The sequence below is a fragment of the Aythya fuligula genome, chromosome 16 (assembly GCF_009819795.1).
Source record: "Aythya fuligula isolate bAytFul2 chromosome 16, bAytFul2.pri, whole genome shotgun sequence".
Taxonomy (NCBI): Eukaryota; Metazoa; Chordata; class Aves; order Anseriformes; family Anatidae; genus Aythya; species Aythya fuligula.
The window spans coordinates 10,799,665-10,825,070 of record NC_045574.1 but is presented as its reverse complement, the minus strand read 5'-3'; the positions used below and the strand labels follow the sequence as shown (position 1 = coordinate 10,825,070).

The 25,406-nt window shown below is 37.4% G+C and overlaps 1 protein-coding gene across 2 annotated transcripts; it reads left to right on the top strand.

Moving 5' to 3' along the window:
• The first annotated feature begins 81 nt into the window (after positions 1-81).
• LOC116495673 (serine/threonine-protein phosphatase 4 regulatory subunit 1-like) lies at positions 82-24,903 on the top strand. Of its 2 annotated transcripts, XM_032198325.1 has the most exons (20): positions 151-163; positions 296-340; positions 7,123-7,255; positions 7,613-7,719; positions 7,970-8,112; positions 8,602-8,748; positions 10,105-10,212; positions 11,361-11,426; positions 11,969-12,127; positions 12,612-12,805; positions 13,154-13,590; positions 15,014-15,246; positions 16,269-16,361; positions 16,905-17,090; positions 17,429-17,590; positions 17,678-17,778; positions 18,863-18,983; positions 19,669-19,803; positions 20,546-20,687; positions 21,671-24,903. In XM_032198325.1, exons 1-20 carry the CDS (start codon positions 157-159, stop codon positions 21,823-21,825), a joined length of 2,874 nt encoding a protein of 957 aa, XP_032054216.1. In that variant the 5' UTR covers positions 151-156; the 3' UTR covers positions 21,826-24,903. The 2 variants fall into 2 exon arrangements, with proteins under 2 accessions (XP_032054217.1, XP_032054216.1); XM_032198326.1 differs by lacking the exon at positions 296-340 and having other exon boundaries at positions 82-163.
• Positions 24,904-25,406: the final 503 nt, after the last annotated feature.

Sequence of the window (25,406 nt, the reverse complement as noted above, 5' to 3'; positions counted from 1 at the left end):
GGCGATTCTGTTCTCCCCCCCACCCCTTTCGGGAGCTGCTGTTTGCTCAGCCGCTCGGGTTCGCCTCCGTGCGAGGGGCAGGAAGCACCGGCGGCTCCTCCCTGCGCCCTCCTCCTCCGCCTCCTCCTCCTCCTCCTCGCCCATGTCCATTCCAAGATGGCCGGTAAGTGGGGCCGGCGGGCGGGGGGCGCCTCACCGGGGGCACCGCCACGGCCCGGCCCGGCCGCCCTCGCCGCTGCCCCTCCGAAGCCAACCCCCCCTCCCCGGTGTCTCTCTTTTTGTTTTCTGTTTGTAGGGATCCCTTTGTATTTTGTGGATTTGCAGGATGACTTAGATGATTGTGAGTAACTGTCGTTTTGTTTTGTGTTTTTTTTTTTTTTTTTTTTTTTAAATTTTTTAATTTTTATTTTTCCGCTCGCTGCTTGGGCCCCCCAGTCGCTCTCTTTTCCCTCTCCGCCTTTTTAATTCGCGACAGGAGCGAGCCGGGGCCGTGCGGAGCCTCTCAGCGCGAGCTGAAGGCTCCTCCGTGGCTGTGGGGGCAGCTCGGGGCCTGACAGGGCCCTTCCTTCCCTCGCCTTTTCGGCCTCTCAGCCCTGACACCCGCAGCCGTGCCCGCTCTGAGGGCCGGGAACCACTCGGTGCCCGCTGCCGTCCTGTGGGGAAGGAGGGCCCGAGGTGAGGGGCCGCTGGCTGTGGGGGCAGCTGGGGGCTGTGGCAGCAGCGCCTTGGGCAGCTGAACCTCAGGGAGAGGGAAATGGGCCCTGTCCAGACCCCCTCTGAGAGGATCAGCCCCGTCCTGAGGCCTCAGGGGTCTTGTGGCTGCCGGCTGGTGAGGCTCAAAGGGGCTTTGGGGGTGGTTCCAGGCTCTGGGGGTTCCGCTGGGCATGCACCGCTGAGGTGCAGGCGTTGTCGTGTGTGTGCCCTTCAGAAATGGGAAATAAATGGAAATAAACGCCTTTGTGCGCCAGCTGGCTGGCAGAAGCTAGTGGTTTTAGGTTAAGTACCCTGTTCTTGGTGCTAGGCGAGGCGGTTCAGCTGGTACAGTGTGGAGTTTTGTTAGGGGATTAGAGCTGAATGCGGCTCAGACAACTTGAAGGAGCTGTTGCTTAAGGAGGTAAATCTGTAGCCGCTAATCGCTGAAGTGGTGTTGCTTTGGGAACCAGCTAGGTGCAGGGGGTGGTTTCGTTTGCACTTGGGATGCTGGATTGACATTTCCATTAAAAGACAAACTGATGCTTGAATTTGGTGTTTGTGAGAGACTTGATTTGTTTACCACATAAATGTTTGAGGGGGCATCTTACTGTGAGGGTGACAGAGCACTGGAACGGGTTGCTCAGAGGTGTTGTGGAGTGTCCTTCTCTGGAGATGCATCTCCACCTGGATGTCATCCTGCACAGCGTGCTCTATGTGATCCTGCTCGGCAGGGGCTTGGGCCAGATGATCTTCAGAGCTCCCTTCTAACCTCAACCACTCTGTTACTGTGTAATAGTACTTGAAAATGCACAACAGAAGGCTTTTGCTTCCCTGTCTACTGTAAACATTCAAAATTAGGAAGAAGATGATCTTGAGCAACACCAGGAGAAACATGAGAGCATAATGGAAGCTAAAGCCTTCTTTTGGAAGGATGTGCAGGGACACTGCTTCTGCAGGCAGGGGATCACCCTGTGGAATTTTGTTAGTTGCTGTTAACTGTTTTTTGCTCTCAGTGCGTCAGGTTTCAGCATTTCACGAGTAGGTAGCAGAAAAACAAATGACAGTTCTATTTTTTTAGATGAAATTAATGGTTAAGTGGTGAGAGCTGTTGGTTCATTTTGTGTCTGTGTCTTTTTGCGTGTCGCAGAACATCTTTGATGTTTTTCTTAGAATTAAAGTGTAACTGTGTGTATCTTAATGATTTTAAAGCCATCATTAGAAAGCATTTTCCTTCCTTAATAGTATCTATTTGGAAAGCTAGAAATCTAAAAAGTAAATAAATCAAAATTTGCAAACCTTGGAGTATAATGCTTGAAATGCATGTTTTTAGCATGTAGGGATTTGAAATCATGATAACATTGGAGGAAGTTGCTTAATAATGGGTACTAAAAGATATTGCTTGCTGCAGTAAGTAAATGAAAGAAGTCCGTGTCAAGACCTTAAATGGCTAAAAGCATGCATATGTTGAACAGGATTGAAGTGACAAGGAAATTAGGAGATGCATTTCAATGTGCTTAGGCTGATTTGAAGGCTGTTCTGCAGAGCTCAGCACATCAATCTCACCTGAGCTCCTCTAATCACAGGAGAGCTGCAACAGTTGTTGCAGTACCTTAAGACTTGAAAATTCTTAATTCTCTCTGCCCTAATTAAAAAAAAAAAAACAACAAACAAACAAACAAAACACACACACAAAAATCCCCTTCATAGTGCCAACAAATGGTTAGTTCTTTGAACTGATTGTGTTTTTCTGAATTGCTCCCAATTCCCTTTATTTTTTTTTCTTTTTTTTTTAATCCATGTAATAAAACAAAGATAGTATTGAATTCTGTTTGCTCAGTGTAAAGCACAAACAGAAATAAATGCAAATTTCCCATAATGTTTTATGGATCTTGGCATTGATCTGGGAGTAGACTTCAGTAGGAGTTAAGCGTTCATTCTCCGATATTTTTCGGTCTTTGGCTGTTTCTTTGAGACTGTTGGTTAAAAATTAGTATGATAAGCTGATGAATAAGTCTGTTGCTTGAATGCAAAACTCTGATTTGAGTCATGAAGTTAATTTAAAAAAAAATAAAAGGTTCGGATTAAAAAAAGGTTTTGCCGTATGCAGTCATTAATAAGCATTTTACATGGGTCACTTAACATTTGTGTAAAAGGAATGATCATTTTTAGGATGGGCATGTAAATAAAGGGAAATATATTTGAAAGCATTATGCAAATCTTGTTTATGCTTTAAAAATAACCTTTGATTAAGTTCATGAATTTGGCAATATGGTTAGAATTGGGGCACTCAAGGCGGTTTTCAATTTCTGATACAGTGGAGTTCAGGAAATCCTGTCTAGATTGAGATACTGGGCTAATCCAATGACTAGTCTCTAGCAAAGAGTTCATGGCGCATTTCAGGAAAATTACAGTCAAATAAGTAACAAGGACTGGATTTTTACTTTCTTAAGTTGATGAAATAGTGTTATCCACAGTGAGGTTCAGCTCCATGGGAACAGACAGCTGGGGGTATTCCATTGAATAGGGGGTCAAGCTATCATAGAAGCTACCTAAATTAATCAACTACAGTTTGACGTCTTGTTTTTGTAAGGTGAGAAAAATAATTAGCTCAAATATCTCCTTAATAGACTTAAGAATATATATTTTAAAATTGGTTTTACCTCTAAAAACTGTGGAAGAAAAAAGAATTAACTAGTTGAGCTCATAAAGTTGTTACATAGTGAACCAGTATTTAATGTTTTGTGTTGGAAAAAGTGGTTAGTGATACAGTGACGGTAGCTGGTGATGTGCTGTGTAGTTAAATTCGGTAATGCTGTAGGTGGTTCTTGTAGGCTCTAAGCAGCTTTTGAGTCTAGGTCAAACTGAGGCATGGCAAACTCAAACTCAGCAGTCTTCAAGTAGATAGAATAGACTAGAATAGAGTTCAGTCAGAAGGGACCTGCAGAGATCTTCAAATCCAACTGCCCGGCCACTTCAGGGCTGAGCAAAAGATCTTGTTTATAGATGGACAAATTACACACTTGTTTGGTACCATTAGAGGGAAAACGCTGAATGCGTGGTTCACCTCTGAAGGAGTATTATTAGATACAGTAGAAGTACAAGTTCAACATATTTCTGTAATTTATTTTCTGGTATTATGTATTTTAAAATTTGTAAGTACCTATAGCTTCTTGTTTTATGGAAGAAAAATTCTTGAGAGAAGGCAAAATGGATTGTTTCTAACTTATGTGTACTGAGTCTGTGTGGAAAAAATTTCAGGTATTTAACTCTCTTCATCCTCAGCATAAGTAGTTTGCTCTGTGTTCCCTCAAGTCCTAGAAGCACTAATGTGTGCTTAGCTAATATAAAATAAAAATAAAACTGCTTAGGTAGAGAAGTAAAGCATGTTTATCATGTTTCGAAAATTAGTCCTTGGTGTAGTGTTGTAGCCAGATTTATAATTGAGATTTACTTTCTTGTTTTTTGACCTGGTAGGAATTCTGCTGAAATGTTTGAAGGGACTAATAGTAAAGTGAAACGAGTTCATTTTTTAGACTGTTAATTCTGTAATAAGTGCATTTCAGAAATATATATTATAACTGCACAGGCATAAGTATGGTCAGAGTTAGGTTTTGGAGGTGGACAGAGTGTTGCAACCTCCAAAAGGAAATCTACAATCTTAGTCTGGCTTCCTGCGAGCTTTCGGTGCTGCAGTGGGTTACTTCTGGAGCAGAAGCACTGGGTGCTGCCTCTTCAGGTGCTGTGCTTGGTGGGAGTGTTAGCCCTGGGACAGGTGCACAGATGATCCCTATTAGGGCATTGTAATGTAAGTTACCTACACTTGTGCAAATAAATGTTTTGACACTGACAACTTGAAAAGTATATTAAAAAAAAAGCCTTTAGAAATGATAACGGCCAATTGAATGGAAATAAGGGTGTCATAAGAATCCACAGTCATGCTAGTTACTCGTGTCTTAAAATACGTTGCTGATCACGTAGCTGTGGAGTCGCATGTTTGTGTAAACATTTTCAACAAAAGCAACACAAAATCTAATCCCCCAGTTTTCTTCTGTTTGAGTCCTGTTGAATTTTTTGATTGGAGCTCACTGTCTGCAAGAGCGCAGAATTGCTGTTTTACGATTCAAGTAGCTTTCTTGGAAACTGTGTTGTCATAAGTATAGTCTGCTTTTTTTTTTTTTTTTTTTTTCCTCCTGAGGCCCCCAGGTATAACCTTTTGTCTCGAATATGTTCGATGTAGTTTATTTTTTAAGCGCTGTGTTTCTGTGGAAGATGTTTTGGCTTCAGTTTGTGTCCGATACTAGGAAACCATGTTTCAGTTGTCTTCATCTCAGGCCTGTAATTTGTCCCAGTAACTTTTGCTTTCTTATTCATTGAGGACAGCAGAATAATATGTGTGCTGATAAGTATTTCTTCATTAAGTTAATAATAACTTCTGTGAGTTTGGAAAACAGTGTCTTCTAGAGATTCAGTCTATTTAAGGATACAAAGCAAAAACAAAGTATTAAATAATGGGAAATCAATTACAGGCATATGAAATCAGATTCTCTTGTAGGGAAAAAAGCAGAGGCTTGGTACCTCTTGGTAATAGAGTATTTGTATATAAAAATAATTTATAATGGGTATTAACACAGTTCATTGTGCAGGTTTCAGATTAAGGAGTTCTTCAGAGAAGTGTCGGTGACATAAACCTGTAGATAGAATAAGAGGATAGAGTTGAAACTTAATTATTCTGATTAAGGTACAGCCACTTCAATCCTGAAGGAGCTGTTGTATCAGAGACCTTGCAATTACATACAGACACCATTAAACCCACTGGCAATTTCAGAGTGTATTATGAAATAATGAAGGCTTCTCTTTAAGATGTGCAAAAGCGTTGTAGTGATTGGGCTGGCGCATTGAGAAGGACTGTGAGTTTATTTACCCCGAATACTGGAGATGGGGACGCACAGCTCTTTACGCACACATTTGCTAATCTTCTGAGCGCGTCAAAGGGAGAGGGTGTTTCTGTTCTTCCCATTTTGCAAGCAGAGGAAACTGATGCTATAAATGAAACAAGATTTGGTTTGCTCATTTGTTTAGCCACATCTCTGCTGGTTTCTAATGTGGAAGCACAGTGTAACTTCCCCTCCCTGAGGACAAGAGGCCTGTAGAGCCCTGGCTTGGAGTGCCTGGGCTTCATTCCTACAGGCATTGTTCTTACAGCCCATTTGGCTTGTCATTGTGCTTGCAAATTACTGCCAGTGTTGTGCTTTCTTTACCAATTCAAATACCTAATATTTTGTCCTGCCAAGTCAGAAACTGGCGTGTTTTCTTCAGTGGCTGTCACTCTTAGCACATTTGCTGGCCTGAGAGAGATTACTTCTCGCATATGTGAAGCAGTGTGGCACCATTTGTACTTCAGGAAGGTCACGGGTGTTGTGTGATTTGTGTGAGCAAAGTGTGCTTGGTTGGGGAAGTTGCATGCCCAGAGCAGTGTCAGCTACTCCAGTGTAACTTTTTCCTGTAGTTTTAGTTACTGTACATGTTCCTGTATCTGTTGCAGAAATGAGAGAATTTGTCTGGAAGATTGAGTTGCAGACAGATTTCTTCAGTGCCTATGCTTTAAGAAATGAGCACAGGAAATAATTTGACAGCGAAGTTATAATTTTTCCTATCCCCCTCACAGCCTTATTTTTTTTGCCTGTAATCTATAATCAAGGGTGTGTTACTGGATTCAGTGCCTGTAAGATTTTGGTGGTATGGGGTTGGTATAGTAATACTTGGCTAAAAAGTTCACAAATAGAAAAAAGGTTTAGAAAACAGTAGTTTTGTTTGGGGAATCTCGGTAGTTAAGAACATCTGCAGTAGAAGTCACCCGGTATGTTCACAAATAAAGTTGTTTTCTCTCCAAAGCCACCTGTGTGGTGTGAATGTTTGGGACTCTGTAATTGCGGTGAGAAAAATGTGCCTTGGTAACTTTGAAACAGACACAAGTTTGCTGTTTTAAAGCAATATGCTTTTGCATTTTCTATCACTGAAAATGTCATTTTCTTTTAATGGGACTTACTTTCCTTTTGAATTTGTCTGTCAGTTTGTGGCATGCAGTTCTGTCAGCTGAGCTCTCTTAATTTTGTAGTGTGGCTAGTTCTGTCAAATTGCAAAGTAAAATGTGTTAAAAGCCAAGGATATTGTGACAGCTGAAACAGGTTACATTTCAGTTCCATTTCAAGGCTTGAATTTACTGGTCTCTATGCAAGTATTGCCCTTGAGTTCATTGGGTATAACTAAAGATTTCTTCTGGTAAGCAGTTTTCAGTGATACACAAATAGTTTTGCTTTGAAGAATAGCTCTAAAAATAGGTAGAGGTATTGGCATATTTTATATTCCAGCATCTTTTGCGGACTTTTGGGTGATTTTTCTTTTCTTTTGTTACTCTTCTTGTCTTTCAAGTTGGATTTGAAGATTATGGACCAGACTGTGATAGCATGAGGATAACAGCATTCTTGGACATTCCAGGACAGGATAATTTGACTCCGCTGGCTCGTCTAGAAAAATATGCCTTCAGCGATAACGTATTTAACAGGTACAGTTACAACAATCACACCTGATGGCGATACAAGTTTTACAGCATGGTGGGTTTGGGGGCATTGCTGTTACTTTCATTATTTTGCTAAATGCAAAATTTCAGTTTGAATAACTGTTATGTAAAATTTCCATTAATAGCTCTTCTTTCTTGTTCATCGAATATCTCTGGACTCAGTCTTCGTTTTTTTGGGGGTGTGGCAAAATTGTATAGCTAATACGACTGAATATTTAGAGAAGAGCTTGATGTGTGTGGTTTTTTTTTAAGTGTCCCTTTCCATTTATTAAGTTCCTCCTGCATCTCACCTGTATGTTGTTGACAAGATATCAAGGCAGTTAATCTGTTGTTCTTCCACAGGCAAATTATTGCCAGAGGTCTTTTGGATGTCTTTCGAGATTTCAGTAACAATGAGGAAGACTTCCTGACTGTAATGGAAATAGTAGTCAGACTCTCTGAAGATGCAGGTTTGAATGCATTTATTTTAATTTTTCTAACTCTGGACTGTGGTGATAACGTGTAAGGCTATTTTATTTGTGTTTCCTTTATGAACTGGCAGTCTTAGTGGTGATATTTCCTTATGTTTCTAGTCTTTTCATCTTTTTCTGTTGTGAAAGCTTTAAAGCAAAACAAAATCCTAGCTTTTTCGTAATGTACTTTCTTTTTTTTTTAATTTTCAATTTACTAATGTAGCTTTTACTTCTGATTTATTGGTAGAACCAACTGTACGTACAGAGCTGATGGAACAAATACCTCCAATTGCCATTTTTCTGCAAGAAAGTCGACCAAAATTCCCAACAGCATTTTTTGAATACCTTATGCCCATAGTAGTGAGGTATCTAACAGATGTTAACAATCAGGTAGGTAAAACAGACTGTGAGTTGAATAGTTGGAAAACATGCTGTGGTTTGAACTAGAGATATGAGGAAAAGAGAATAAATTTCCTGTTAATTGATACCTGGTTATTACATATTATTGGTATGTGTTGATTTCAGCACACTTTGCTAGGGAGGTCTGAATATACATATTTTTACCCTAGCGGGTAATGGGAAATGTGTAGGATTTTCCTAATGACATACTGACACAGTCTGTTATTGAAGTTGTAACATACAGGTCCTGACTTCTACTTCACATTTTGGTTTCTCAGGATTTGATTAAAGGGCATCTAACAATTACATTAAAATTTACTGTTTATTACTAATTCCTTTTATTGTTAAAGCTGAGGGATTTTTTTCTATTTTTTAACTTGTACCTCTGTGTTCAATGAAAACAAGCTTTCTGTAGTTCTCGTGTCACTAAATGATGTTTTTACAGTGATAGACTTCTGTTCTGTTCGTTCTTATTACTAGGTCAGAAAGGCAGGTCAAGAAGCACTGCTCATACTGCTGGAACAAGATCTTGTTGCTCAGAGTGACATAGAAAACAAGGTGTGTCCAATTCTGTTGGACCTCTCTGCTCCTGACAGTGATGATGAGTACAAGGTGGAAGCTGTGAATGTAAGTGAATTTGAAAAACTCAGTTTGAAAGAAAGCTTGTATCTTTACCTTTTAGGCTTTTTATTGCTTTTGTTCTTTATTTTTTAGCAGTGCTATTACAAAGCTTTTTTAGAATATATTTATAACAACTTTGTGCAAGCCTTGAATAAGCATAAGGAAGGGGAAATCAGAATTGTACGTACACTTGTATTGGCTTGAGAGCTTTACATTAATAATAGAACCTAAACTTTCTATACCATTATTTCAGTTTCCTGTATTCTTCTATTCGTTAGTTGCTCTGTTGAGAATTGAAACACTGATGTGATATAGTTGAAGCTTGGATCTATGTATGTTAAGCTGTTAAGTGCTGAATTGGTAGGTTTCTTAGTCATTTGTAATGTTGAGCACCATTGGAGAAAAAAAAAAAAAAAGACAATTCTCAAAGAATTGGAACAGGGTCAGGACTTGATACATCATGTAACACATGGTGTAACACATGCTTATGTTGTGTAAGCATTAAACTCCCAGTGCTGCGGGCAGAATAGTTGAGGAGAAAGGTGCATGGGTGCCCCTTCCTTTTTACCACTTCAAAAGTAAAGATTACAGCATGTTATTCCAGAAAGTGCAAGGTGAAAGGAGACCTAAAGTCCAAAGAACCTGATTTTCACAGCAGTAAAACAGTTTGCTGTGGTAGGTGCAGTTGGCAGTTTCTCAGAGAAAGGAGCTAAATTAATGAATTTGTTACTAACTAATTATGGAATTAAGATGTTAATTCTTAAAAGTTCTGAGTGTGATTCCTGTAAAGTATGCGTTAGCTTACATATGTGACTAGTTTGTCTTATTCTCCCTTATCTCTCTTCTTGTATGGCAAACTTTTGCCTTATCATGTTGTCTGATCCTATATAGAACTAGGATGATGCTTGTTTTTAAGCATTTGAGCAGTCCTAAGTTTGAGATATTTGCCATATACTTAAAGATTGTGCTTTTACGTACTGGCTAGTGCAGTGGGACTTTGTCTTCCATGTATAAAAATACCGCTGTATGTATGCCACACTGTAAATCATATTGAAAATGTATTTATTAATAAAAGCCACTTCACTGTCTTTTTAATCCAGTTAAATAATGTAAAGAAATATTATGTTCAGGAGTGACAGTACAGAATGATTTTAAATACAGTATGGAATGATTTTAAATAAAAACTACAGTTGTGCTTTACATAAACAAGTGTACAAAAATATGAATAATCTAGAGCACTGAAATCTATTTGATGGTAGTTGCTTTCTTGCTCTCAGAAGTAATTTCTAAGAGGAGGTTTGGGCCATGCTTATAAGTTGTATATTTTTTTTGTCCTTCCTCATATCCCCTTCTTGATTTTAGATAATCTGTAAAATGGCTTCTATGTTGAGCAGAACAACAGTTGAGCACATGCTGCTTCCTCGTTTTTGTGAACTTTGCAGTGATGGGAAATTGTTTCAAGTCCGAAAGGTAGGTGTGTTTTCAACTCTGAAATGCTTCAAAGGAATTTGTATGTACACAGCTATTCAAATGCCTTCTTGAGGAATTTAATCATGGCTTTCACTGATGAAATTTGAAAGGGTCTGGAAGAACAGTTTTAATTTATTAGCATGGCTTATAGATTCTGTATTTCACTAAATAATTAGATAACAGTCCTTGGGGAATAGTAGGGTTTGCACCATTTAATAGTATTTCACAACCTATTTTTAAGCCACAATATTTGGTTCTGTGATGCAAATCAATTACCTGCTCTGTTATCTTATTTCAAAACCAGAAATTCAAAAATAGGTATTAGACATTCTTCCTTTTTTAAAACCTGTTATTGTTCAAAGGAGAAATCTCTGAAGTGCAAGATTCCTTTTAAATCATGGTCAAGTACAAAGGGAAACTTACAGCATAAGAAGTCTTAAAATAATTCATCAGACTTAAGGGTCATGCTGAGCTGCAGCTTGGTCCTTAACACAAGCTGTTGGTGTTGGAATTTGACCTGTGTTACGGCATTATAATTCTGTTTTACATTAAATAAATAGTATGTTAACATAGGCTCATGTAAATTCATTTCAGATTTCAGCTGTTTGGTGTTGTGTGGTTTTTTTTTGGGCAACAAGGGAATGTGCCTTCTGCATTAATTACAGAATTTGAATATAATGCACTGTAAATGGGACTAACTTGAGATGTTGATTAAAGTTTGCTTCAGCAAAGTGCTTAAGCCAGTTTCAGCTATAGCAAAGATAATTCTGTCTGTACACCTAAGTCCTGACACTCATATCATATTTTAATCTGTTTTGTTTTGACAGCTGCTGTTCAAAGTCATTAAAGCTTCCAAGTAGGCTTATTAGTCCTTTTTAATTATTACTGAAGTAGAAGACTCTCTTCACAATGCAGAAGCCTTTTCTGCTATTGATTTCAAAGGCATGTGGTTTATGGAAGCCTGCTCTAATGAGTATTTGTTCAGAATGAGTTAAGGTTACAGGATGTAGTTACATGGCTGAAATTTGAATAGTCAAATGTGCATTTATTACAGGGGTTAAATAATGCATGGTGAAGTTGATGATAAACCTAATGCACTTGAAAGTGTGTTAGCCAGAATATTATTCATGATGTTTTCTGTTTCTTAGATTTGTGCAGCTAATTTTGGTGACATTTGTAATGCAGTTGGACAAGAAGCCACAGAAAGACTTCTGGTAGGTAAAAAATCAAAATCCATTTACAAGACATGTATTTATCAGTTCAAATGGTTTAATAATATTTCTTCTGTTGTCTTTTCTGTTATATAATCTGTTTATGTATTTTTTTGAAATGGCTTTATTGGAGGCTTTGAATGTACTTATATGGCAAAACTGGGATTGAGTAGAAATAGAAAATTCTTGTTATGCAAAGCATTTTTAAAATGTAATTGATGGTTCATATGCATACTTCAGAATTACTGACTTTCTCTTTTCCCTGAACTAGATGAGTTAAATTACAACTTCAGGAAAAATAAGCCATTAATTCTATTCTTTCCTAATGTGTGTAGTCAAACATGAAATCCCAGTGAGGGGAAGATAATTTTTTCCAGTTTCTTCAGTTAATGCATTTTTTTAACCTGTCCCTATTTTATTATTTTCTTCACTCATTTTATTCTGAGTTCTCATTGTCTCCAGTTTCCAAACAAATACCTTGATAGTAAGTTGCTGCAGCCTTTGCTTAGTTTTTAATTAGTCTTGGTTTTGTTTATTTTTGGCAGATTCCCAAGTTCTTTGAACTTTGCTCTGATAGTGTTTGGGGAATGAGAAAAGCTTGTGCTGAATGCTTTATGGCAGTGTCTTACACTACATCCCCAGAAGTCCGCAGAAGCAAACTATCCCCACTCTTCATCAGTCTTATTAGTGACACTTGTAGATGGGTAAGCAACTCACTCTATAATTGATGTGTCTTCCCAGGCAGACACGATAATGGGCAAGGTTGTTGGTTTTTTTTTTTGTTTTTTTTTTTTTTTTTTGCTGCGATTAGATTCTTATCTAGAAAAAGCTAATCTTACCTAAGAGATAAGCCTAAGAGAGAACCTCGTTTTTCTTCTCTTTTGTTATTTAGAATTCCTGTCAATGTTTTTTGTAAGTGTACTGCTCTTCTGAGAGTATGTTGCTTGTGTTTAAGATACTAGTTGAAGTATACAATGATATCCTTCAAATTTGAAATTTTAAAAAAATCCATATGTTTCTTAATATTCTGACACCCTTTGTGTAGGTGTCACTTATTGGATAGTTGGTAAAATTTGGCATTAAATGAAGCTATTACAGTAACAAACAACTTGGGATCAAACTTTATTTTTTAGCATTAATTCTATGGGAGTTACGTGAATCCTGAATGTTGTCTTTATACTATCCCAGGTTCGTCAGGCAGCTTTTCAGTCTCTTGGCCCCTTTATTTCTACTTTTGCAAACCCTTCAAGTGCTGGTCTTTACATTCGAGAAGATGGGACGCTGAGTATCCGACCATCAACACAAGATGTAAATTCCAATTCCTGTCAACCAAGCAACAATATAACTTTAATTGCCTCTAGTACAAATGCTACATCATCCAGGTAAAATCATAGGAAAGATGTGGTATAGTGGAAGGGAGAAGCAAGAAGGTAATTCCTTTAGTTGCTGCTTAGGGCTGCAAATCTTAAGAAAAGAGTTCCAGAAATGGTATGAAAGGTGAGGTCGTACATGTACGTCTATTTGCATGTAGCCATGTTATTGAAGTGAAATTAACTTAGATGGCTTGACAGGAAGATAAAGGGAAAACTGTCGAAGTAAAGTGTAGCCCTAACATTGTCTTTCTGTGGAGAAAGTAAGCTTCTGTAGTTGATGCTACCTTTTATGAAGTATTTTACTTCAAAAGTACTGTTAGAGATATTTTATATGGATAATTGTGTGTCTGTTATTAGTTCAGAACAACCAATGGAAATCAAACCAGAGCCTTCAACTGAGGAGACTTCAGCTGAAGTGAATATGCCGCTCTCAGTTGAGAACCTGAATAAAGACACATGGGAAGCAAGTTCAGATTGTCGTACAAATCCTGGAGAAGATCTGTCTAGGTTGTCTCAGGATGATAAAGTTGTTGCTGGTATGGTTGAAGTCTCTACAGACAGCAGTTTTCCAGGAACGAACTCAAGGCTACAGTCTGCTGAGGATGTGTTTAATACATTTCTATACTGGCGCCCTCCTCTGCCTGATATAAGTCAGGACCTGGAGTTGCTTCAGTTCAAGACTGAGAAGCACAAAGACAGCTGCTCTGTGCCATGTAATAACTGTGTTGCTAGCAGTGAAATAAAAAAAGTTCTAGAAAGCTTACAGGAGCACATAGATGATCCAGATGTTCAAGGTGAGACTCTGTAATAGAATAACGTTCTCCCCCAGAAAGGTTTCTCCTGGCTTTTATAGAAACCCTTGACTGTGTTTTAAATGGTTTGGTACTCATATGGTGCTAGGACTCACCTGACAAGCCTGTCATCCATAGTCAACTGTTTCTCATTCCGCTAAGTCTTGAGTAAATTATCAATTTTCATCTGTCTGTTTATTCATTCATTTTTTCTGCATGCAACTGGAGTTTTATTTGGCTTCTTTGCTATGCTGTGAGCAGTGGCAGAGTGGCAGTATGGCATATCTAGTTGGCTCCTCATGGCAAGCTAGAAAGGCATCAGGAGAGTTTTTCATGTCTGAGAATGGAAAGGGGAAGGCTTAGAGGTGAAATATTAAAAATTAAAGTCGTGAAAGAAAGCAGAAACTGAAGTGTATGAATGAAAAAAGAAAAAAAGTGTAAATGAGTTTTGGAAAGAAAAGGGAGATAGAAAAGAGCAGAAGTGTATTATGTTCAACTAAAGCAAATGGAAAGATGTTAGCTTGACAGTTATGCAGTGGGAAAATGAATGGTTTGGAGAGACATGGGAGAAAGCAAGAACATGTCCATACATCCCCTTTTCCTTCTGACTTTAGTTGAACAGTCATGCTTCAATTCTCAGAATAAGGAGATGTGGTTATTAATCTTTGTTTCCCTTCTGCTTTGACATCCAGAACAGTTATAAAACAGCAAAAGAACTGATAACAGGCATATTTATAAATTGTCCTATCCCCTCGTTTCCAAAGTATTCTAGTATTCTTCACCTTTAAATTATGCTCTAACGTCTCTATAGTCTTGAGACTATATTTTCTTTAGGCCTGTGGAGATATAACTACCTCAAGGTGTTTGCATTCTGACCTCTTAGTAACTTCATGTTCTTAGCAGCAAAGTTTCTCCGACGTTTATTGGTGACGTAGTGGTAAACCCAACCGCTAGTGTTCTGTCCACTTCTGCAGATAAGTTCAGAGGTGGTTTTACTAACTCCTTCCTCTAGCTAGATTGTTGTGGGTTTTTTGAGAAATGTTTTAAATGCACATTATTGCCTTTTCCAGGTAGCTGAAGCAATTCAAGAATATTAATAAAGAATTTACATTAATATGTTTGACAATATGAAGAGTGAAATGTGAACCAGTATACTGTGATACCTTGGGGGGGTTATCATAAACATGTTTCAGTGGGAGAAGTTAGTAGAATGCTCCTGCTGAAAATGTTAATGTATTCATGTCATTTCTCTTAGTTTATGTGAAGATTTCGTGGAAGAGTAATAGGCCTTTCTAACAGTAAATGTTTGCTAATATGTTTTTGTGAAGCTTAGATCTGATTTCTTTTTATCCTTTCAAATTAAGTAACTAAGTTTAATGCTTTTAAGTGCAGAAAGGATACTAAATGGTCTCTTGCTTTATAACAGCTCAGGTCCAAGTGTTGTCTGCTGCTCTAAGAGCTGCTCAGTTTGATTCTGTTGGGAACTGTGAGACCAAAAAAATGGAAGAGAGCAGTGGCAAACTTCAGAACAAGACTATTTCAGGTGAAACAGCTGTTTCAGATACTACCTGCAACCAGCTGGAGGAAGACACCCTTTCATCCACTGCATCCCAAGATGATATCAGCGATGAGTCTGCCACCAGTATACTGAAAAGCACAGTAAGTGTGCATTGGGCTCCATGACTGAAGTGAATTCTTACCAACTGAAGTAATGTGTATGTTGGTGTAGTCCCTGACATAAGTGACCTGCTTCAGATCTGAAGCCATTACTACATTGTAACTACTATATGCTACTTATTTTAAAAAACAAAATTGAGTGCTATTATTTCTGCTTGTGCACAGGCTACTTAAGAGTTATTTTTTGCAGTAGCCTTGTAGTAGTTTTCAGGGGAAACGTATCAAGTATGGTCTCACCTCTTCCTGCAATCGATCTAAAATTAGCCTGTGATCTTCAAGCAGGAGGCTGAATCAGGTGGTGATACCTACACAGTTCCTGGTTACTATTTCTTGACAGTAATGTACAGATAGGAGTAAAAAGAATCATTTGTGCAGTATTTAATGTTGTTAGAGCTAATTGTGAATGATTAAGAAAAAATGTCTACAAAGAAAAATTGCACATAAGACCTGTACAAATAATGTAAATAGCCAAAAACAAACAAACAAGAAAACCCTGTGATCTTTTAGACTTTCTGTGATTTTGGTCTTTTAAACCTTTAGAGTCTTTCAAAGGTTTCCATTGATACTTATTTGGGGAGAGGTGTGTGTGTGTGCTTCATGATTTGATAGGCTTGGAGCTTCCAGTGGTATTTTCCAAAATAAGTGATGCTTTTATCATGATATTGACCTGGAGTAACTGCTCAACTGCCTTGTTTAATAGTTAAATTCATGCCAAGAATAAAAAATCTCTAAGAGTATAATAAAAGTAACTGCACAAAGTCTGAATGAATGATGGGTTTGTTGCATTAAATTCTGTTCTAGAAGCAAATCTATCTGTGATCTTAACAGTGTTTGTAGTGTACAACTGTTGTCTTTTTTGCACTTGTATAAACACAGTGAATAAGGCTTTGTCTCTAAAAGGCTATTTTGTAACTGAATTGCTTTGTTCTTACTGTGATGCTTTGAAATAATTGCAAACACTGCTAAGTCTAACTCATTTCACTAACTAGTATGTCCATTTACAGGATTCAGGGGAACAACACAGAGGAAACAGTGTATTTTTAAAGAAAGACCAGGAAAAGAATCCACCATTTGAAGATGACAAGTCAAAGTTACAGGTGATTAAAATAGCATCTACCTGCTTTAGTGGAGTACTAGACACAGTTCATCTCATCCTTCATACAGCAGTAGCTTTTGCAGTTGATCAGTTGCAGAAGGTGAAGAAATGCTCTGGGCATTTAAAGAGAACTATTTTAAATCAGAAAACTAGAAAAAATATGTTTTTGGTAAACAAGCCTACCTGTTGTCTTTTTGGTGCTTTAGAGGCAATTCACGCAACAGACTTTAGGAGCTGATGATACTGCTTTGTCATTGGATTTAATGTTTGTCTATAGTAAAGAATAAATCTTCAGTTTGATTTGACGTAGTCTGTTCAAGAAGTAATATTTACTGTTCATTGCTGACATCTCTGGCCTAATGGGAAGGCAAATAACTACTCATTTGCAGTTTGTAAAGCAAAACCACAAAATGGGTGTCTTGCCACTGTTCTTATTTTGCTCCCCACTGGTTGGTAGGAAGAGAATACTGCAGCACAGCAGGTGTATTTTCTTACTGGTCCTAAATTAATGGAAATGTGTGTTGTTGCTGTGCTCTCTCTTTAGGATATCATACCTCAACCTTTACTAGACCAGTACTTGTCAATGACTGACCCTGCTCGTGCCCAGACTGTTGATACTGAAATAGCCAAACACTGTGCATATAGTCTTCCTGGAGTGGCCTTAACGCTGGGCAGGCAGAACTGGCACTGCCTGAAAGATACGTATGAGACGCTGGCCTCAGATGTACAGGTAAAAAAAAACAACAAAAAACACCACCACCAAAACCAACAATAAAAAATTCTTACAGCTTTCTAATGATAAAGCATAATTTTGAGATTCTTGTAGCTTTTGTTCTATTTGCTTTGCTGAAGCTATAACATCATATTCTTTTTTGTAAGGGATTTAAATGTGGAGTAGGAGTTTAAAATTCAAGATTTAAATCAGTCATCATAAATGTAACTAACATTTTCTGCTTCTATGTAGCTTGCCCCATTTGTCAGTCCCTCACGTAGGTGGTGTTTAAAAGCTGTGAGGATTTTTTTCCACTTATGGTACCTAATATGTATCTCTTCTTAAACTGTTTGCAGTGGAAGGTACGCCGGACACTAGCTTTCTCAATCCATGAACTAGCAGTTATTTTGGGGGATCAGCTAACAGCTGCTGATCTGGTGCCAATTTTCAATGGATTCTTGAAAGATCTAGATGAAGTGCGCATTGGTGTCCTTAAACATCTCTATGACTTCCTAAAGGTAGGAAAGTGTAATTTAATTTCTGAAGATAGTATCTTCAGAGTTTTGAATTTGATCAGCTTTATGCTAGTAATGTTTTTCCTTTAGTTACTTCATGCAGACAAAAGGCGAGAGTATCTTTATCAACTTCAAGAATTTGTGGTGACTGATAACAGCAGGAACTGGAGGTTTCGTTATGAGCTGGCAGAGTACGTAATTTTCTTAATGTCTGATTTTCATGTATATCACTAACTTGGAAATAGAGAATTATATTCAGAAGTTAGTGCACCCTAATTCTGAGCTAAAAGATCACAACCATTCTTTATTAAGGAACTTAATCAGGGAACTTAGCTACTGGCAATTTTTTTTTAAATGCAAACTGTTGCGATCAACCACAATAGAAACTAAAACATCACATGCCAAAATGGAGATCTGGTTTGCATGTAGCTTTTGAAATATGACAGTCTGATAGGTACTATTCACTGAGAGTTCAGATTTTACTCAGTTCTGGACTGCATGTAAAATTAGGGAAATGTATATACAGAGTCATTTTTGTATTACATATCTGCAGGATAGAAAAGACTTCTTCAAAAATATATATGTATTTGTTTGGTATTTCCATATGGCTGGGTATATAATGGAGATAGTGACATCTCACAGTTCTTTTTCAACAAGCCCTGTTGATATTTAAAGAACCCGAGGAATGTTTTGTGGACATGGTTTGCAGCTAAAATCTGACCTTCGTCTTTATCTCGTCGCTTTATTTGGGCTGTTGAGGATTTATTCTCCCTTTTGTTGTTTGGCTCAACAAACTGAATCTTACTCTGGTGCAGTGCTGTTGTACAGCAGTCCTCTGACATCTAGTGGAGAGTTAGGTAACTTTGTGTTGTTTGTTGATGTGACTGAAATGAGTCCTGTGCAGTTTTGTAGATTTAAATAATTTTTAAAATGTAGACTTGTAGACCAGAGCAAATCTCTGATTTTTACTTTGAGGGAAGGTACATGACACTGGTCTGAAGTTACAGAGAAACATCTCATTGTACTTCTGTTTGTAGGTTTTTTTGTTATTTTGATGCAACAAATGTGATGCTTTGTTGATACAGCTTGATTAAAAGTTTCTTGCATCTCTTGTGTCTTTTCTAATATGTGTTCTCACCTTTATAAAGAGAAGACCTAACCTCTCCAGGTGCTTCATAATAACCATGGCCTTTTCAAGGCTCCAAGTGATCGTTACTGAGTTTCAACAGTTGGTTAGTGCTGCACTTGGTTGAGTTAATAACTTCTTTGTTTCAGGCAGCTGATCCTGATACTGGAACTCTACAATCCTAATGATGTCTACGACTACTTAAGACATATTGCACTGACTCTCTGCTCCGATAAAGTTTCAGAAGTTCGGTGGATCTCCTTCAAACTGGTAGAGGATTTAGTTCACTTACTTGGAAGGACAGGAGGAATATTATTCTTGAGAGGGATATCTGAAATCACTTATTGTTATATCCTCAGGAGCTTCTGTCCATCTGTAGGCAGAAGTTACCGGCCTTTTGAACTTGCTCTGTTTTGATGCATGCGGTTAAAAGGAAACTGTATAAAATACATTGAGTTGTCTGACTTCTGCATGTCCTAAAGCCTTCCTCATTTGGCTGTATGTGAGTGATAAATGTTTTTAACTGGATAGAAACCAGGAAATAAGACTTTTCAGAAGAACTTTCCCTGAATTCTACCTTTAGAAACAACCAAAGAAACAAAACAAACAAAAAAAACCACAACTGACCTTTCCTCAAAGTTTGTTTAATCTATGGACTTCATGATAATGCCATCATCCCGTAGATGAATGAGTAGAAGGATTTCTTGTTTGTGGAACCATGGATAAAGGCATTATTTTAATGGTGGTTTTATTTTAATTTTGTTTGTTTAACTTGAACATCATCTTATGCTTTCTCTACAGAAGGCTTTTCTCCAATATAAATGTAATAATTCATTAAATTCTTCAGGCAGAGCTGGTTATACTGTATATGTTTGTTGTTTCTTTATAAGGTTCAAATACAACGATGCCTTTTCCTAAGGGCTAAAATTTAAATCTTTCTTCCTTTGCTTCACAGGTTGTAGCAATACTACAGAAGTTCTATGCAAACAATGCAAATGCACTGGGACTAAATTTCATTAATGAACTTATAGTGCGGTTTCGTCACTGTTCCAAGTGGGTTGGAAGACAAGCTTTTGCCTTCATTTGTCAGGTTGGAGCATTCTTTCTCTGAGGGTCTACATACATTTAATTTGGAGCCAGTTTGAGAATTTTCAGTAATGTAGGCAAAACTGAAATTCGGACTTGAGAATTTTTTTAGTGATTCTGTGGGCTGGGCTGGTGTCAGTAGTAGCAAATGGTTATTCAGGTTTGAAGCTGTGGTGAATTTTGTGCTACGCCTCCTGCTGGTACAGCTGATCCTTGTTCCTTTCTACCATCCTAGTAGCCAAGTTAGGAAGTAAATCCTAAAGGGATAAACATTTTATAATACCTGTGTCGATGTGCTGGGATAAGGGTTTACAAGATCTCTTCGAGCTAACAATCGCTGCCGGATGCCAGGAACTACTTTGCTCTATTTTCATGCCTCCCATCCATCACACTTCAGCCCCCTACAAAGGTTTGCTCTAATAGGGATGGAGAAGAAGGGGAAGTGAGTTTAATACTGAAAGGCAAAGGAGTGATGACAGGCAAGAGAGCAGTATTTCCTAAAATAGAGCTGAAATTAAGTTATCTGCCCATGTTGGGTCATCTTCAGAATGGCAAGATGCATTTTTAGAATGTTTTTCAAAGGTTGCACTGCAATATAAGGTGTGGTTAAACTCTTAGTTAAGTTAAAGTTAAACTCTGTCTTTTCTAAATGGTCAGACAAAATTAAGGATAAGATAGAAAGGAATGGCAAATGCTGTAATTTTAACATAAATCTTGCTTTCTCATGTTCTGTCCTTATCCTGTAGGCTGTGGTGGAAGAAGAATGTATGCCTGTTGACCAATTTGTTGAACACTTACTCCCCAGTCTTTTAAGTCTTGCTTCAGATCCTGTGCCAAACGTAAGGGTTCTGCTCGCCAAGGCTCTAAGGCAGACGTTACTGGAGAAAGGTGTGGTCATTAATTTCCTCTGAAAGAATTAATGTCTTACAAATGCTGTCCTTCATCTGCCAGTGCAGTTCTTTATAAATTGGCTCACTCGACTAGTAAAAGCCTGTTTGGTTCTGCTTATACGGAGAACACAAATGTATGTTGTAATCTGGGATGCTGTATTTAAATTTAGATTGAGGGATATAGATTTAGAAATGCATAATACAGTGGCTGTTCAGTCTTGGATTCTAATTGTTCATCATCATCATCCCTGAAGGGCCTGAAACTGACATGGATAATATATCCAATGTAATAATGCTTCATCCACTAGAGGGCAGCTACATACTTGTTTATAGCAGGAAGTAATGCAGTTCCTGCATGTTGCTGCCTATGTTTATATTTGGTGTCTGTAGTGCTTGTGGAAAATAGATTTTTATTGGGAAATTTTAAACATCACCTTAGATTGTATTGTTTTGTTTCAAAACTTTATTTTAATTAAGTCTTCTTTGTGGTCCGTCAAATGAAGTGTCATTCCTCTTTTGTGTGATGGAATTGTTAGCTGAAGCTAACACTTGTAGTAGGAAATAATATAATTTTGTGCGCTGCTACAATTTCCTTTATTACAATTCCTTAGAAAACAAAACTCTTATCATTTCTGAGTTAAAGTATGGAGAGTGTTTTGCGAAACACTGGACAAAGGCAGCTTCCTGAGCTTGCTTTTCCTTGTTGGCATGTTTCCATTTAGGGCTTATCAAAAATAATTTATTTTTATAAATACTTAAGTACCTTATAAGATGAGTAAAACGTAGCGTATTTCTTTCTCTGACAGTTTCCTCAGCTTGCTGTAGTTCCTCTAAGAAGTTCATTAATTGGATGAGCTATCCCAGATGTTTTTGGCATCCTCTATATTTAGGCATTGTGCATGCCCTGTAGCTTTAAAAAAAAAATGTTTAATTTCTTCTTTTGGCTTTGATTAAAATTGTCTTTTTCTCACCTTATTCTAGCTTATTTTAAAAGTGTTGGCAATCCTCATCTAGAAGCTGCAGAGGAGACCATTCTAGCTCTTCAATCTGACAGAGATCAAGATGTGGCCTTCTTTGCTACCATAAAACTAAAACAAAACAACATGGACAATACTCCCATTGAAAAACAAAACTAATGCGTTCTTCTGCAATAGCCCTGGATGCCAAAATGGTTATTTGCACAACATTCATGGTTAGTATGAATAAGATGAACAAATAAGAAAATTAAGTTTTTGGCACAAAGTGACAAAACAGCTAGAAAGGGCTTTTTGAGAAATACCATACTTCTTATTTCATGACCACCTTTCATCTACAGATGTTTCTACGTTTGTCTGATATGCATGAGCAATTTATTTCTTTTCCTAAATGTGGGTGGTAACTCTGATCTTACCTGCAGTTCAGTATTGTATGTAAATTCTTGCACATACTCAGTGTTTCAGTGTAATTGAAATTTATTTCTTTTTTAACAAAACAGTTCCTGTAGTAGTCTGCTATAAGCTTCTAATGTGTTTTGAATCTTTTTTTGATTATAGCAAACTTACATACAGATATTTTTCTCATTTGTTACTGTAGCTTTTGTATCATTTCAAATATTGTGTTTTATTTTGTCTGAAAGAAGTGTATGTATGTGAATAGCTCTTAAATTTCAACAAAAAAAAGGATGAAGAATTTAATTCTGTATCAGTGGGGAAAAAAGTTCAATCATTTCATTTTATAAAGTAGTTATTCTGCTAGAGCTAAGGCATGATTCGTTTTTACTTAATATAATGTGATAATTTTCAAAGCACAGAGTTTGACATTCTTTGTATATCGTGACTTTTCTATTTTATTTCTAAACTATACTCCTACAGGTGTTAACACTGTCTGTTTCTATTACTGCTGGTGCTGGTTAGTTGTAGATAGACCATTAATTTTCCAAACTGAAAATTACTCATTCTGCTCTGCTGAAGTTCCCTTCAACTAAAGGATTCAGTTCCTTCAGCGTGTGCTATTTCTTTAGAAGGGTGTTAGAGTTTTACAGACTTAAGCTTTTTTACAGGTCTCTTTCATTCCTACTTCATTTGAAAAGCACCTTTTAACTGGTCCAACATTCAGATCCCCATCAACCTGTTAATTTGTTTGTAAGACACGGGATATATAAATTCTGGAGAAACTTCCAGTAGTAAGTGTTCAGAAAGAAGGTGTTAATGCAGTTTATAACTTCTGTGGATTCTGTGGTCAGGGTTGGGGCAGACGACAAATGGAGGCTATTGAGATCTTTAAGCTTACATAGGACATGCCTTCTGTGTATTTAGATGACTGTTTCAGAAGAAGGATGGAGTTAGTATACAGGTAGAGCAAAATTCTGTTAATGAAATCTGAGAGCATCTGACTGGTTTGCAAAATTCCAAAACTAATATGTTCTGGTGGATCCTGTTTTCTGTCATGTCCCAAACCTGTTGTTAGAATGGGGCTTGAAAAAAAAAGAAAAAAAAACTCTCTTCAGATTTTGGATCGGTACTTAGTCCTGTTCAAAAACTAATGATTACTAAAGAAACGTTTTTATGTAATGATACTTACTTTCTCAGTGAACACAATTTGTCATAAATAGGCCTGTGGAACTGTTTCTTTTCCCCTTGTTTCACTGTTATTACTAGTAAGTAGTTCAAGTGGGTGAAGATTTTTGCAGAAATAACTTTTTTCCTTCTTTTGTTTTAAATCTGGCTTGTCTGTGATAGAGCAAGTAGGTTCCTCAGCTGGGCTCTACTTTCTGAGGGTTCAGTTATGCTGAAAAACTGAATGTTTGTCTAACTAGTCTTGTATTATAATGTACAGTATTTGTATTAAATTGTTTCCTTGTGAGCTCACAAAATGCTTTTGGAAGCAAAAGGCAGAAATGTACCACTGCTATCACTGCTCTTACAGTAAACAGTATAAGCTCTGTAAATTCTGCAACATTCTACATTTAATTTTTTACAATTTTTTATAATTTAAAATGGTTCTTCACTACAGACTTTTTATGATTGCGATTTCTTAACAAAAGACCCCTCAAGTTAATTTTTTCTAGTTCTAATATCTTTTTCTAATGCTGGCATTACACTAGTATTTTCTAACAGTTCAAATTTTCTAAGGCCTTTCTGACAAGGTTTTACTTCTGTTTTTCTATTATCAGTTCATTAAATTTCTCAGCACTGATCAAATTTTTTAAGTGTGTGTGTGTGTATGTAAGTATGTTTGAAATGTACATATACTAGATACTTTGAACATTAACCCAACCCAGGTTTCTGTTTGTCAGATAATCTTTTAATAATTACCTTTTCTTGCAATAATCCACTGGAAAACACAAGCTTTTGTATGATTTAGTGTGTTTGATTAGTGTTCATTAAGGATTTTTTAATTAAAATATTTGTAAACAATAAGCCACCAGCTATAGAAGTTCACTAAAAGGCTAAACAAAGTTGCTTGTTTTTTAACAACATTTGGTACCTCTCTAGCTCCAGAAATCAAAATCATGTCTATTCCAGATGATAAGATTTCAGTAGAGCATTTAAAACCTTTTTCAGCTCTACAGTTGCATGCACTAACAGAGGGCACCATAGTTTTGGGGTATGTTTTTTTTTTGTTTTTTTGTTTTGTTTTTTTTTGTAGGCAATGTGCAGGTCTGTTAAAACAGGTTTACCCTTTACAAGGTTTGCCCTTTTGTTTTAATTTTATACTAGAAGTGGTTTCAGCATGACTAAAGACCGCACTTTACGTCTTGTAATAGACAAATGTATGCAATGATGAGTAAAGCTGTGTGTTAACATACAATTCTCTGGGTTGTTTAAATTATGCAAAAATATGTATTTTAAAAGCCAGATGGAGCAAAGTTAGGTAGCTGATCCACTCTCACAAAAGCAGTAAGAATATCACTTCAAAGCATTTCTAGCTAAGGAACATGAGAATAACGTTAGTGGGTGCAATATTGCTTGAATGCTATAGGGAATTATCAAGCACTTGTAATCCAAAGCATGTTAGTCATGTTACTTAGAACTCGAATTCACTGGTAACTTATGTATGATGTACACTTGGCATCTGTGAGGATGCTGCCCTAGTGGCAGTTGTGACTGTACACAGTGTTGTTTAGAACCCAATTAAATGAGGACACTCTGGCAGTGTCATTCATTTGTCAGAATAGAGAATCTATGTAACTTTGTATTTATCTCAATAAATTCTGTGACTGTTTTATAAATCAATGTGTAGTAACTGGCTTTTGTTACAAGTGGGGTGTGAATGTATTCTTTTGGTTAGTGAAACTTCTCCCTAGCAAAATTAACTGCTTTCTTACACCAGGGTTGAGTGTGGAATTCATCATGCTGATGATGTGAGGGGGAGACTGGATGAGGGAATGAGTAATCAACACCTGGCTGGATGTTTTTTCCTCTCATATCGGAGTTTTCTGTTTCTTCTGCTGCCGCAGTTGACCTTTTGTTCCTTTCAGACATTGACTGGCTGCTCCACCCTGTGCTCTAAAACTTCTGCCAAGTGCTGCAAAAGAATAATGACCTTCCTTTCTTTTTCTTTGCATGATGCAAAAGTGGGGGGAATAAACAGCCCCCCCCCACCTCCTAGTGAAGCCTACCCACACACTTTGAGGTAGGACACAAGATCCCGGTGAATAAACTGGAAACACAAATGGAACAGCCATGTGCTCTTTTTATGACACATCAAACTAAACACGTTTATTGTGACCTAAACC

Coding starts and splice junctions, on each gene's coding strand:
- LOC116495673 (XM_032198325.1), top strand. Junction 11,427..11,968: donor AAGCCACAGAAAGACTTCTG/GTAGGTAAAAAA, acceptor TATTTTTGGCAG/ATTCCCAAGTTCTTTGAACT. Junction 15,247..16,268: donor CCAGTATACTGAAAAGCACA/GTAAGTGTGCAT, acceptor GTCCATTTACAG/GATTCAGGGGAACAACACAG.